Source organism: Trachemys scripta, chromosome 2, assembly GCF_013100865.1.
Source record: "Trachemys scripta elegans isolate TJP31775 chromosome 2, CAS_Tse_1.0, whole genome shotgun sequence".
Lineage (NCBI taxonomy): Eukaryota > Metazoa > Chordata > Testudines > Emydidae > Trachemys > Trachemys scripta.
The window spans coordinates 244,985,362-244,999,989 of NC_048299.1; the positions used below are offsets into that span (position 1 = coordinate 244,985,362).

The 14,628-nt window shown below is 41.9% G+C and overlaps 1 protein-coding gene across 7 annotated transcripts in view; it reads left to right on the forward strand.

Moving 5' to 3' along the window:
- VPS13B (vacuolar protein sorting 13 homolog B) overlaps positions 1 to 14,628 on the forward strand; it is a 948,921-nt gene that overhangs the window by 679,342 nt on the left and 254,951 nt on the right. For all 7 annotated transcript variants that reach the window (XM_034763372.1, XM_034763367.1, XM_034763371.1 and 4 more), the window contains exons 32-33: positions 5,717 to 5,843; positions 7,678 to 7,821. In XM_034763372.1, the coding sequence (XP_034619263.1) occupies positions 5,717 to 5,843; positions 7,678 to 7,821 (271 nt within the window). The remainder of the gene's footprint in view (positions 1 to 5,716; positions 5,844 to 7,677; positions 7,822 to 14,628) is intronic.

The following is a 14,628-nucleotide window of genomic DNA, read 5'->3' on the forward strand; positions in this document are numbered from 1 at the left end:
GCCTGAATGATGCAAAACAGTGTCGCGGGGGGTTCTGGGTACATGTAATCAGGCCCCTCCCCCTCCGTCAGAGCAACGGCAGACAATCGATTCGTGCCTTTTTACTTGGGTTACCTGTGCAGACAACATACCATGCCAAGCATAGAGCCCGCTCAGCTCAGCTCAGCTCACCATCACCATATGTCATCTGGGTGCCGGCAGACGTGGTACTGCATTGCTACACAGCAGCAGCTAATTGCCTTTTGGCAGTAGACGGTGCAGTATGACTGGTAGCCTTCATCGGCGATCTGGGTGCTGGCAGACGGGGGGCTGCATTGCTACACAGCAGCAGCCCCTTGCCTTTTGGTAGAAGATGGTATATTACGACTGGTATCCGTCGTCATCGTACTGCCTTCCCAATGACGATGATGGCTATCAGTCGTAGTATGCTATTTTCTGCCAAGCGCCCAGTATTTTCTGCCAAGCACCCAGAAGATGCCGAGGGCTATCAGTCATGCTGCACCGTCGTCTGCCAGCTTAAGATGTAAAAAATAGATTTGTTCTGTATTCATTTGCTTCCCCCCTCCGCTCCGTGAAATCAACGGCCTGCTAAACCCAGGGTTTTGAGTTCAATCTTTGTGGGGGGCCATTCTGTGTGACAGTTGTTTGTGTTTCTCCCTGATGCACAGCCACCTTTGTTGATTTTAATTCCCTGTACCTGTACGCCATGTCATCACTCGCCCCTCCCTCCCTCCATCCGTCAGATACTAGTTTTGCGCCTTTTTTCAGACCAGACGCCATAGCAGTGGGATCATGGAGCCCGCTCAGATCACCTCGGTATTAATGAGCACTAGGAACACCACGCGCATTGTCCTGGAATATATGCAGAACCAGGACATACCAAAGCAAAACCAGGACCAGCCGAGGAGGCGATTGCAGACGAGAGTGTTGAGGAAATTGACATGGACATAGATCTCTCACAAGGCACTGGCCCCAGCAATGTGCAAATCATGGTGTTACTGGGGCAGGTTCATGCCGTGGAACACCGATTCTGGGCCCAGGAAACAAGCACAAACTGGTAGGACTGCATCGTGTTGCAGGTGTGGGATGATTCCCAGTGGCTGCAAAACTTTTGCATGCGTAAGGGCACTTTCATGGAACTTTGTGACTTGCTTTCCCCTGCCCTGAAGCGCCAGAATACCAGGATGAGAGCAGCCCTCACAGTTGAGAAGCGAATGGCGATAGCCCTGTGGAAGCTTGCAACGCCAGACAGCTACCGGTCAGTCGGGAATCAATTTGGAGTGGGCAAATCTACTGTGGGGGCTGCTGTGATCCAAGTTGCCAGGGCAATCAAAGACCTGGTGATATCAAGGGTAGTGACTCTGGTAAACGTGCAGGCCATAGTGGATGGCTTTGCTGCAATGGGATTCCCAAACTGTGGTGGGGCGATAGACGGAACCCATATTCCTATCTTGTCACCGGAGCACCAAGCCACCGAGTACATAAACCGCAAGAGGTACTTTTCAATGTTGCTGCAAGCCCTGGTGGATCACAAGGGATGTTTCACCAACATCAACGTGGGATGGCCGGGAAAGGTACATGATGCTCGCGTCTTCAGGCACTCTGCTCTGTTTCGAAAGCTGGAGGAAGGGACTTTCTTCCCGGACCAGAAAATAACCGTTGGGGATGTTGAAATGCCTATCGTGATCCTTGGGGACCCAGCCTACCCCTTAATGCCATGGCTCATGAAGCCATACACAGGCAGCCTGGACAGTAGTCAGGACCTGTTCAACTACAGGCTGAGCAAGTGCCGAATGGTGGTGGACATTTAAAAGTGCGCTGGCGCAGCTTACTGACTCGCTCAGACCTCAGCGAAAAGAATATCCCCATTGTTATTGCTGCTTGCTGTGCGCTCCACAATATCTGTGAGAGTAAGGGGGAGACATTTATGGCGGGGTGGGAGGTTGAGGCAAATCACCTGGCCACTGATTACGCACAGCCAGACACCAGGGTGGTTAGAAGAGCACAGCAGGGCGCGGTGTGCATCAGAGAAGCTTAGAAAACCAGTTTCATGACTGGCCAGGCATATCAGTTTGATGCTCCAGCAGCCGGAGCATTGACTCTTGCCTTCTGTCTGCAAGCTGATGCCACCTATCATCTTCAGTCCACCACTTGCTCTTTTCATCCCGCGATTCAGCCCGCCACCTCACCTCTCGTTCATATTGTGCTTTTCTGTGGTCTGACATTGACTGCCTCCACGCATTCTGCTGTGCTCCGTCAGCATGGGAGGACATCTGGAGCTCCAAGAACATATCATCCCGAGTCCGCCGTTTTCTCCTTCTAATCTTCACTATCCTCTGTGAAGGAGAAATGTTTGCAGCTGGTGGAGGAGAAGGGAGAGGTGATTAAAAAAGACACATTTTAGAGAACAATGGGTACCCTCTTTCACGTTAAATTTTGCTGTTCACATTACACAGTACATGTGCTTTCGTTACAAGGTTGCATTTTTCCTCTTATATTGAGGGCCTGCCGGTTTGGTGTGAAAGATCACTCACGCAGTGCCAGGCAACAGATTTCGGCTTGCAGGCAGCCATGGTAAGCCACAGTCTTTTGGCTTTTTTAACCTTCTTAACATGTGGGAATGGTTTCAAACAGTAGCGCCCTCATTTCCCATACCAAGCACCCGTTGGGTTGGCCATTTAAAATGGGTTTGCAATGTAAAAGGAGGGGCTGCGGTTTCCATGCAGCACAAACCCAACTAACCCCCCTCCCCCCACACCCAATTCTCGGGAATGATCACTTCACCCCTCCCCCCCACCGCGCGGCTAACAGCGGGGAACATTTCTGTTCAGCAGACCAGGAACGGGCACCTCTGAATGTCCCCTTAATAAAATCGCCCCATTTCAACCAAGTGACTGTGAATAATATCACTCTCCTAAGGATAACAAAGAGCGATAAGGAATGGATGTTGTCTGCATGCCAACAAACACCGGGACCATACGCTGCCATGCTTTGTTATGCAATGATTCCAGACTACGTGCTACTGGCCTGGCGTGGTAAAGTGTCCTACCATGGCGGACGGGATAAGGGAGCCCTCGCCAGAAACCTTTTGCAAAGGCTTTGGGAGTACATGAAGGAGAGCTTTCTGGAGATGTCCCTGGAGGATTTCCACTCCATCCCCATACACGTTAACAGACTTTTCGAGTAGCTGTACTGGCTAAATTGCCAGGGCAAATTAATCATTAATCATTAAACACGCTTGCTTTTAAACCATGTGTAATATTTACAAAGGTACACTCACCAGAGGTCCCCTGTGTGCCCTCAGGGTATGGAAGCACGCCTTGGGTGAGTTCGGGGGTTACTGGTTCCAGGTCCAGGGTGATAAACATATCCTGGCTGTTAGGGAAACCAGTTTCTCCGCTTCCTTGCTGCTGTGAGCTATCTACATTATCTTCATCCTCATCTTCCTCATACCCCAAACCCTCTTCCCTGTGTGTTTCTCCATTGAAGGAGTCAAAGCACATGGTTGGGGTAGTGGTGGCTGCACCCCCTAGCATGGCATGCAGCTCCGCGTAGAAGCGGCATGTTTGCGGCTCTGCCCCGGACCTTCCATTTGCCTCTCTGGCTTTGTGGTAGGCTTGCCTTAGCTCCTTAATTTTCACACGGCACTGCTGTGCGTCCCTGTTATGGCCTCTGTCCTTCATGGCCTTTGAGACCTTTTCTAATATTTTGCCATTTCATTTACTGCTACGGAGTTCAGCTAGCACTGATTCATCTCCCCATATGGCGAGCAGATCCCGTACCTCCCGTTCTGTCCATGCTGGAGCTCTTTTGCAATCCTGGGACTCCATCATGGTTACCTGTGCTGATGAGCTCTGCATGGTCACCTGTGCTCTCCACGCTGGGCAAACAGGAAATGAAATTCAAAAGTTCGCGGGGCTTTTCCTGTCTACCTGGTCAGTGCATCTGAGTTGAGAGTGCTGTCCAGAGCGGTCACAATGAAGCACTGTGGGATAGCTCCCAGAGGCCAATAATGTCGAATTCCGTTCACACTACCCCTATTCCGACCCGCTAAGGCCGATTTTAGCACTAATCTCCTCGTCGGAGGTGGAGTAAAGAAACTGATTTAAAGGGCCCTTTAAGTCGAAAAAAGAGACTTAGCCGTGTGAACGTGTCCAGGCTTAATTCAATTTAACGCTGCTAAATTCGATCTAAACTTGTAGTGTAGACCAGGCCTGAGTTACTCTTTTTTACATGAGCCAGAGAAAATGCATAGCCTGGGCATTTTGTTGGGATATATGTTAGAATAATTTGTATATTGTTTGAATTATTAGTTTAATAGCTTGTTGATAGTTAGCTGTTTCTCATTTTATGAATATGCAGAAATTGGTCTAATGAAAGTCATGTTCTAAGAGTTGTCAGGGTTTGCCTCTATGGAACCCAGTGATTAGCTTGTCTTTGTAAGAAAGGTAGATAGTCTTCTAGCAGATGCTCTCAATGACCAGATCTCAAGGCAATGGCTCAACCAGATACTACCCAGAGGACTCACATTACCCATGCTCTTGTTGAGACTGAGGGCCATCTGATTTCATTGCAGGCTTTTCTCATTCAACTTTCCTCATTGGAAGGATTGCAGAGGAGGTGCTCATAGACAAGAGTCTGTGGCAAATTTATTTAAATTGACACGGAGATCCTAGTCTGGTATGTTGTGTCAACAAGGGCTATTGATAGATGCATCCAAAAAAGGGAAATGCCTCCAGCTTGCATTTTGGTAGCAAATATAACCAGAAGATAACTTAAGTATCCAGTTTACTGACACAAATGTTCATGGAAAGTGAATGTCAGTATTCTGTTTAGAAGGAGCTAATGTACAGCATGCTCATCCAATCACAGAAAGGGGTGCTGGAAGGCTGGCATTGCTTTACTATGGGGGCAGAATTTAGGCATCTATGTGTGGTCTATGGTGTAAAGTACTTATTTTAATGGTGAGTTGTGAATAGTGGAGTAGAGGTTCTGTATTGTTAGATGGCTTAACTTTTCATGGACTTGATTTTTGTGCCACTTGTGTGTGTGGCAACTTTAACTGTTTCATTACAAAATATTTTGTGCGTGAAGTAAATGTCTTGTTGGATATACAAGAACACCTATTTCAATATAAAGATCACTAACACATTTTGAAAATTATTTTTATGTGATTTGTAGGTCAAATGTGTGTGGCCTAAACTGCTTCACAGTGATTTATTTTTAAACGTATATTAATTCAGTAAAAGGAAAAGCAATAATACATCACTTTGTATTGTGTGTATACTGGTGGATTGCTTGCAGAGTAAAAGTTTTAAATATATTTTGGTTTCAAATGCACTGAGGTCACAATGGGTTTGTGCAATATATTAATAGTTAACATTAGAAAAATGTGTAATTTTATCTTAATTTTGAGCTAATTAAAATAAATGATTGGCCCTGATCCTGCAGTTCGATCCATCTGGGCCTTACACTGCATTGAGTTCCACTGATTTCAATAGTCCTGTCCCTGGGGCTAATGGCCTGACAGCCACATTGGGACCCTTGTTATTAATAATTATTTATTATTTGTATTGTGGTAGCAACCAAAGGCCCCAGTCAGGATTGAGGCCCCATTTTGGTAGGCCCTGTACACAGGAAGAACACAGGAAGATGTGGTCTGTGCCCTAAGCAGCTTACAATCTATTGTAATAATATTCAATTTTTTTTCTTTTAGCATAAGGCGGCATCAAGAACGGAGAGCAATTTTAACTCCAATTTTAACAGATTTTACAGTGAGAATAACTGCAGCTCCTGCAATCATTTTCACAAAAGTAATTTCATCAGAAAACTTGCACACAGAGGTTAGTACAAAATTTAAACAAAAATAACTGACTTTTTAACATGTACATTATTGTTCCCTTAGCAAATTTTAATCTTGATAGAAAATATTATATTAAACAATATTAAAATAGTGTGATTGTGGAAAAAAGGAATCGTTTTTTTAAACTGTTCATAGGGCTGCTGTAGTTTTGGTATTTAACTATGGCACAGTTATCATTTATTATTTGCATTGTTTGAACAGGTATTTTTATTTAATTACATTATGATAGCACTCAAAGGCCTCATCGTGACCATGATCTCATTGTGCTAGATGCTGTACGAACACCCAGAAATAGTTTGTGTCCCTAAGAGCTTATAATCTCTTGTCAAAAACCAGATGAAAGGAGGGGAAACATGATACATCAGACATATGAAGTGGTCAGATTTATGGTAGGCACACTGCAGAATTCTTAAAGGATTTATAACTAAAAGAGTTGAGAAGACATGATCCAGCACAATATTTAAGAAACACTATTTTCATGGGCCCCATAAAAGCAAACCTGAAAACTACATTATCTCTACAAGAATCAAATAAACAGTGTGCTATGGTCAGATTTCCAAAGGCGTACAATATTTTGTCGTAGGAGTAATAGGGATACCTCAGGATATTCCAAATTGACTGGAAAGACTTAGCAGTAACTTTTACCAGTCTGTGGGTCAGCTCAGTAGAGGAGCCTGTTACACACAAGAGACTGTGGTTCATTTCTTGGCATTAGCACATGGGTAGGGAATTTAAAACACATTATTTGGAGGGAGATGCCAGTCATTGTTTGCCAGCTAGCAGGAGTGATTTTTCATAATAGCTACCTCCTGGGAAGGGCAAAACCGAGGTAGGAATGAAAATGATATTTGCACATTTGTAACAGGTGCAAGTTGATGGAGAAGGAACAGATGTTAATTACGTGAGCGAAAGATTGCATTGAATTTGTGTTTCATGTAGAGTGCCATCACAAATGTGGGAGCGAGAGATTTTAAATTAAAAGAAAATTCAGGGGATAGCTGTGAGATGCATGGAAAGGATTCAGTGAAAAGAAACATATGAACATTACTATTGCTCACATTCAGGAATTTAAATGTTTTGGCTAGTCAGATTCTCCTTGAATCTATTCCTTAGGGGACGCTTAAGGTTGAAGGGTGGGGTCTACTATAGATTACCGAGAATATGAACATTATTCACATGTCCTTCATGAGAAGGGGCAATGCTTCTGCTTATTAAGCAAACCTTATGGATTGATTCTTTTGTTCATCTCTGAATCACTTGCCAACAATGGTCAAGAGCTTTAGTTTTGTATAACTATAGTAGTGGTCATCCAGTTAACTCTGCCAAGCTATTAACAGTGGTTTACAGGCAAAGAGAAATCAATTAGGCTGGTTATCTTTGAGTTCCAACATATGATTTCATTATAAATCGAGCTGAGTTTATATTCCAAAAAAGTATATCATCTTGGAAGGACAAGGCAAAGGAGAAATGTAGTCCATTGCCAAGCAAATGAAAAACAAAAATCTGACAATCTAGTGTTTGATATTACAAAGAAAAACAAGACCTCACACATGAAACATTTTACATACAAGATTTGTGTTAATGGTTACATATGCTGTTGAAAGCAAAGCAAGGTATCAAACACAACTTCTTCACAAGAAGTCTTATGACTGGCACACCATTCTTTGCTACTAAAAGAGAAATAGATTTAACAGTCGCAATTAACATTGTGTAAATGGCTTAAATTGGGTATGACAGAGAATTGTGATATAGTTACCTTTAAAATGTAAATTATCTGCCTAGTAGCTAGTATCTGACATGTTTTTTCTCCACAGGAGATTTTAGTGTGCGGCCATTCTTTGGAGGTGAATATGACCACAAACCTGGACTTCTTCCTCAGCGTAGCTCAAGTACAACTTCTACAGCAGCTAGTACAAGCCAATTTGGTTGGACTGGAGCCTTCCGACAAGATCACTGAGGTAGGTTATATAACCTGTTTTCTTTTAGATTTACTGTGGCTCATATCAGACATTTACATTATGTGTGGTGGTAGAAAAAATGTGTAAGTAAATTAATTACACACGTTTTTATTTATCAAGCTTTACTTATACTGTTCTCCACTGTTATTTTGAAAATTAAACTGTGCCTATTGCTTTGTTAATTACAAATACTCTTCAGGAAGTCACTCTGGGCTGGCTTTGTAAAAGCTTCCTCATGAGAGGACATTGATCAGGAAACATGGGAGGATGAAAGGCACATGGATGGATTTTAAGGTAGAAGGCTGTAAGGTTATTAATGTTTAACTTCTATGGAAGATTCGATAACCTACTTTCCCCCGAGATATATTACTCATTTACTTGAATTCAATACAGTGTTAAATGACCTCCATGCCAAACCAATATTCAGGGTTGATCCCCTTCACTCTAATCTCTAGGATTCAGCCCACCTTTGAATCATCTTGTGCTTCCCCTGCAAGTAGAAAGGAGGATACACATAAAAGGTACCTCAGTCTATGAACACTTAACATCTCCCCTTCTTCCTTGCGACTAATAGGGTCCACCAGCCATCACTTGGGTCTCTCGCCCATGTTTACTTCCAGGTGCCAGCTCCTATCAGCCTGTCACTGGCAATGAACACCAGCCTCAAGTTGCAACAAAATTACAAAATTCCCACTTACTACATTTTGAACTTTTAAAGTCTATCTTTATTCATTAAAACTAGGGCTCCAACCAACAAGACACCTTGCCCCCTGGAAAAAAATCCTTCCTGATCCACAAAATTGGAGATCTGATCAGACCCACAGCATCTTGGTAACACAGCTCAGATTATACTTCAGTTATAGGGCAGGGTGAGGCAGGGCAGCAGCAGCAACCCCAGTGGAATGACTGTTACATGCCCTAAGAGCTTCATCTTTTGCAGGGGGATGCATGAGACAATCAATTCTCCATTTTCCTCCAAAAGTCTAGCAAATGGGTGGATGGGAGAGGTGTAGAAATCTCTCCTCCCCTCCCTGTACTTACCCTCCCTGCCCAGGCACAATCTCCACACGCATTCTGGGCTGGGGGCAAGGGGCAGTGCTCTGAAGCAGCTGAGCCTGCAGCTCCCTTTTCCCCTGCTCTCAGGACCCCAGGGCCTATCCCAGCTTAAGTCTAATGAAAACTCACCCTCTGTCCCCTCTCCCTCACCAAGACTGGGGGGGCATTATTTCATGACACTTTTGAAACATTACCAATGTAATAAAAGAAATACACTATATCTTTCTCTTCTTTGGATACTTTGCAGATCCACAGCCTCTTTTGGAAATGGGTATTGTACGTAGGTATACTATGGGAATATCTTCAATAAATAACTTACAGGGCACTGTTTTCCCATCCCCTGTGGAATGCACAGAATCATAAACATTGAACGGGTGCCCAGAACTTCAATTTTAAGCTGGTGCTGTGCAGAAGTTCTGCACTATTAGTGCTTAGTACGCAAACTTGCTGCAATAAAAGCCACTTACTAGATCATTTCAGAGTGCTTTTTCTACACTATATCCAGAGGTGCCCATTTGTTCTTCATCAATTCCATCAGTTCTTTCCATACACGCTGTAGATAATTAATAAAAGAAAACGTTTCTAGTTCAAGTTATTATTCTTAGTTATGTCATAAATAGTAAAACTATATCTGGATTAAGTACAGTTAAGGGTAATGATATGTTTTATTTCCATTACTCTTTTCTCCAGTTATTTTCTCTAAAATAACAAAGTAAAGCCAGCTTCACAACAGTGCCTCAATGCCTTTCTCTACATGCCTTTCACCTCATGTTGCCTTCTTGAGTTTTTGGAGGGTGAAGTAATAGCTGATGGATGTGAACTGCCCTGCTCATATCAATGAGTTAAGTCTGAAATCTAGAAATGACAATTCAGATGTCAACACTGTTAACTATTCGACTGCTAACCATTTTAGCAGAAGCATCCAGCTATAATTATCCCACATTCCCCAGGAGGCCCGTCTAAGTTGTAGCAGCCTCCCTGGACTGCCCTGCGAGCTACAGTGCTGCCTGGAATCTGTGCTGCAGCTTTGCCCCCAGCCCTGCCTCCAGCACACCCCTTATATCAGAGCTTTCCTGACAATCTTCAGAGGGCAACTCTACAGTTGTTTCACACAATTCCTGAACCAGGGAATTTTCTCTCAGCCAGTTCAGAGCTTTAAGGGTCTCGTTAAGCCACTTCAATCCTTTTACCTGGTATAACAGGGGCAGAGCAGGAATGAAGATTTCACCCTATCTTTATATAAGTGCTGACTGTGTTTGATACTGTACAGAACACAGAAAAAGAGGCAGTATCTGCCCCCAGGAGCTTAGCTGCTAAATAGGCAGATTGGGTCTCCCAGTGATTTATACACTGAGGAAGGGCCCACATATGAAATCCTCATAGTGGGCTTGGCTTTGCTTCCAGTACAAAATGTGTAAGGCCTCTCTTCCAAATCTGAGACAAGATAATGTGGCAGTGATCTGCCAGGTTTTTAAAGAAACAGAAGTCTTTGATTGTATAACAGACATTGTGATGCATTCTGGGTGTAATTTTTATTCTGGAGAGAGTCCACGCATGAATTTCCAACACCAAAGATAAGCCTTCCTGCTGCTGCTTTAAGAAATACTCAGAGCTCCGCAGGCATATAATGTTGAAATGGACCAGGTGAAAGTCTGTCATTTCACACGTTTTAATGATACACAGCATGAGGGAATTGGGAAACTTTTAGTTCATGTTCCTTGTTTAGCATATTTTGTTTCTCTTCAGAGACACCTGGATAGGTCACATGTAACCAAGTAATAAATAGAGGTCACTAATAAAATATGCATTTGTGCATTCTCTAAAATGGAGGAGATGAGGGAATACCTTGAATTTCTTGAGGTTATGGCCTCTAAAAGAAATAAGTGTTTTACCTCCTGTTCATCTGCTGCTAAACACAATGGGAAGACTTGGCTTGAAACACATCTGACAGAGTTTTTGTTAAGAATCTGTCAAAGATAGTTTACATTTATGTTGACAAATTAGCCTGCAACTGAGGGTGTAGAACACTAGAGTTTTCTAAGAATATGAGAACATAGTCTATAGTAATAAATGGTTTTAATACTTCAGATTTCTCTGTATAGTGGTGCTTTTCTTGTGGATGGTGAATTCTTCAAGGGTCTCCAGGTGAAGATTTGAATACTTAAAGGTCTTCCTAGAAATATTGCATAATGGAATTGTTTAGGGGCAGATCATGGAACTTTGGGGGTTGGTGGGGACTAGATTTCCTGTAGTATGCAATGTCCAGTTGACCGTAAACTTTGTATGGGTAGCATGGAGCCTGTCTCTCATCTACTGTATGTTGAAAGAAGTGGTTGGCCTGGAAGCAGGAAATGGAAAAAGGAACACTGCAAGTAGAATGGAAAGACAAGAGAAAGATTAACATCAATCCGTTCTTGCAGGGCAGTGTTTAATAGCTAATGGCAACTCCCTTTATTTCTTAATATGTTTTTTTCAGCACTGTCAGATGTATTAAGTAACAAATATTTTTCCAAATTCAGAAGTAAGTCAGGCTTAATACTTCCCCTGTTATGCTTAAAATCTCCCAGAAATGTGTTTATCTGGACACATCCATGCAGTTCCACTTCACCCTGAGGGCACAAGGGTGATTTGAATAAGTCAAGCTTATTTAAACTTTTGGAGTGAAATATGTCTTGTATTGACAAATTCATTCATGGGTAGGCATGGAAGGATTAGATTTTTATCAGTAAATGTCGGTAAAAGTCAATATCTCAATACACAAACAAACTGACAAAAAATATTTCTGTCAATGATAATCAAAATGTACAGGTAGACAAAGTAAGAAAAATGCTGCTAGAGAACTTATTAGAGTTTGAGTTAAGGATATTAACTTTGTATATTTTGACATGTGATGTTGACAATTTGTGTTTTAATGCTTGTAAAGCTTTAATTTTTTGAATCTCAGCATCTGCAGTCATTAAATGATTGTCTGAACCTGCCTATTTTCTGTCAACCCTCCAAATTTCCTACAACTGTGAACATTTAAATAGATCAAAATTGAAAAAAGTTTAAAAATAGACATCAATATTATCTGTCAAAATTATTTTTTTAAAAATTGAAATCTGTCAAGTCTATTCATATGGCAGACAATGACATTGACTTCACCTGTTCATTCCCAGGCTTCCATGTTTAAACGTTTATTCAATGCAGACCCCTTTTTCATCATGTTGATCAAGTCTCTTTATGTGCTGATTGTAAATACATTTTGGTTAGCAGAAACCTTAATTTTGGTAGGATTTTTAATACATCTCATGCATCTGGAGTAACACTGCTTTACCACTACAAATGAGAAACTCACACTTTGCTAGTTGACTTTCATACAGTTTTGGGTGTTCTTGAGATATTATGACCTGTGAGATGGACTGATTAAAGCTAGGAGATAAACACTGATCTCATTATTGATGAAGATTGCCACAGCTCTTGTTCAAGCTGTTATCTTACGTCTTGACAACTGAAATCTTCTCTCTGGCCTTGGGCCACCAACCTTTCCCTCCTCACATCAGTAGAAAAGCTGCTCATCTTGATGGTCCATTATTCTGAATTGTCTCCCTCAATTGGCTCACCTTTCTCCACACATCATATACAAGCTTAATGTCTTCACCTTTATGGCTTTCCACCATTTATCTCCACCCTATCTATCAAATTTAATTTCTTATTGGGAAGCTGACCAATGGGTTTGTTGTGCCAATAACACCAGTAAGGATTGCTTGCTTGTCTGCTTTTCCCACAAACACTTTTGTGCTTTCTCCCTCTTATGCATGGGAACAACTCTGAATAAGCATTCCCAGAGTCACCACCTCATTATCTTTTAAATTTTTCTTTAAAACATTCTGCCATTATGCCTCTAAATCACTGCCAATCTGACATTGGTTGAGCTGGTGGCCTCTATGATCACTGAGACTGTTAATTTATGCAAACATTCTAGCCTTTCCTGTTATATTGTCCCCTGCTCCTGCTTGTTTGCTTATCCACTTGTTGTGTCTGGTCATAATCCTAGATTGTGAGCTCCCTGGGACAGGGACTTTCTTTGCTTTACTTCTGGCACTATTGCAATATGAGTACTCAATAAGATAAGTACAATAAGATGATCATCTGGTTGGCTTAGGTCAGCCACACTTAAAGAAATGGTGTTTAGATTCCTCTTCAAGAAACATTTAACATCTTCCTTTTTTAGGAGAAGTTATCAAGAAGGTTGTGATGGGCTATCTCCAGATACACCTCAATTCCACATGTGTGTATTGTATTTTAGTCTGGGTTCAATTATGGTTATGGAATAGAGACCTCAATGATTATATCGATTGCTGATTTCTTTCTAAGATCACACAAGCCTTAAGGTGGCCAACCTGATTCAGTTAAATTTATCAGTGTCTTTCGATACTATTAAGGTATTGTCACATCTGGATGATCTTGTTTGAATGAACAGAGTTCCACTTCAGCTCCTTCTGCCTCAAGAGATTCCAGAGGTAGAAATGGGCAATTGTTTATCTTCCCTAAGAGCCCTAACATTGAGATTTGCAGGTTTCCATCTTGTCATCCCTCCTGTTCAATGTGTATGTAAGCTACTAGGGGAGACAGAGATATTTTGAGCTGCATTGTCATTAGTATAGTGCTGATACTTATTCACAAAGGACAAATACACTATTGATGCTACCTGATTGACTTTAGTGGAGGTGAACTAGTACATACCAGCAGAGAAAATATGGTTTCATTTTATCAAACCTGGATCCAACAGTTTCTTTAATTTCCCAATAACTCGCCATGATAAGGATGTGGATGAGAGCAAACTGGCTGTAACTAAAAACAGGAAGCGATGCTTGTGGTAGGGAGAAGCATTTAGAGAAACAGGTGGTTCTTGAGCTATTAGATACTGCTCCCAGAGTTAATCTTATTTAACGTGTTATCTTAATAAATTATTCAGAAAAGGAGGCTAACAGCATGTTTGTGAACACTCTGGGTGATACTATATTGGAATGGTTGTAAGCACCAGTGATGATTAGGAGTAATACTAAAGGATCTAGAGAGTTTCAAAATATGGGCAAAAAACAAAACAAAACATTTAAACTTGTTTAAATGCAAGCTAATAATTCTAAAATGAAATAATCCAAAGCAGAGATTCAGTGAGTGGGAGATACTTGGAAAGCAGTAATTCTAAAAGAGTCCTAGGGTAATAGTGAATAATAAATCAGACATGAGTTTACAATGAACTGTAGAAGCAAAAAAAGGCTATTTGGTTTAGTGCTGCAAATGTAAAAATCACACTCTGGAACTGGGGGATAATGGTTCCTCCCTGCAGGGCTCTGATGTAGCTGTATCTGGAATATTGCTTTTAGTCTGTTCTTACCCCGAACACCCATTCCCACAAGGGGTTAATCGCTTGCTCTATAGCTTTAGAGGCAGGGCCACACCTGTCAATCACAGCTAACAGGAAATTCTTCTGTCTACCTTTTTTATTCCTTGTTAGTACATTGCTCCCCTTCAGAGCCACAGCTTTTCTCTGACTGAGGTGCATGCCAGAAGAGTAAGAAACTTGACTCCAAAAAATGCTTCTCTTGCTCTGCTCCTGTCTAGTCCCATTTAGAAGCTCTCCTATGTTTCTTTCACCTGCAAGTGAGCCTCATCTATCTGTTCCTGTTATCTAGGGCCGAAGCAACCTCTTCCAGCAGGGAGCCCTTTGAAGCATCTTACAAACTGGAATTTGAAAGAAAAATAAAG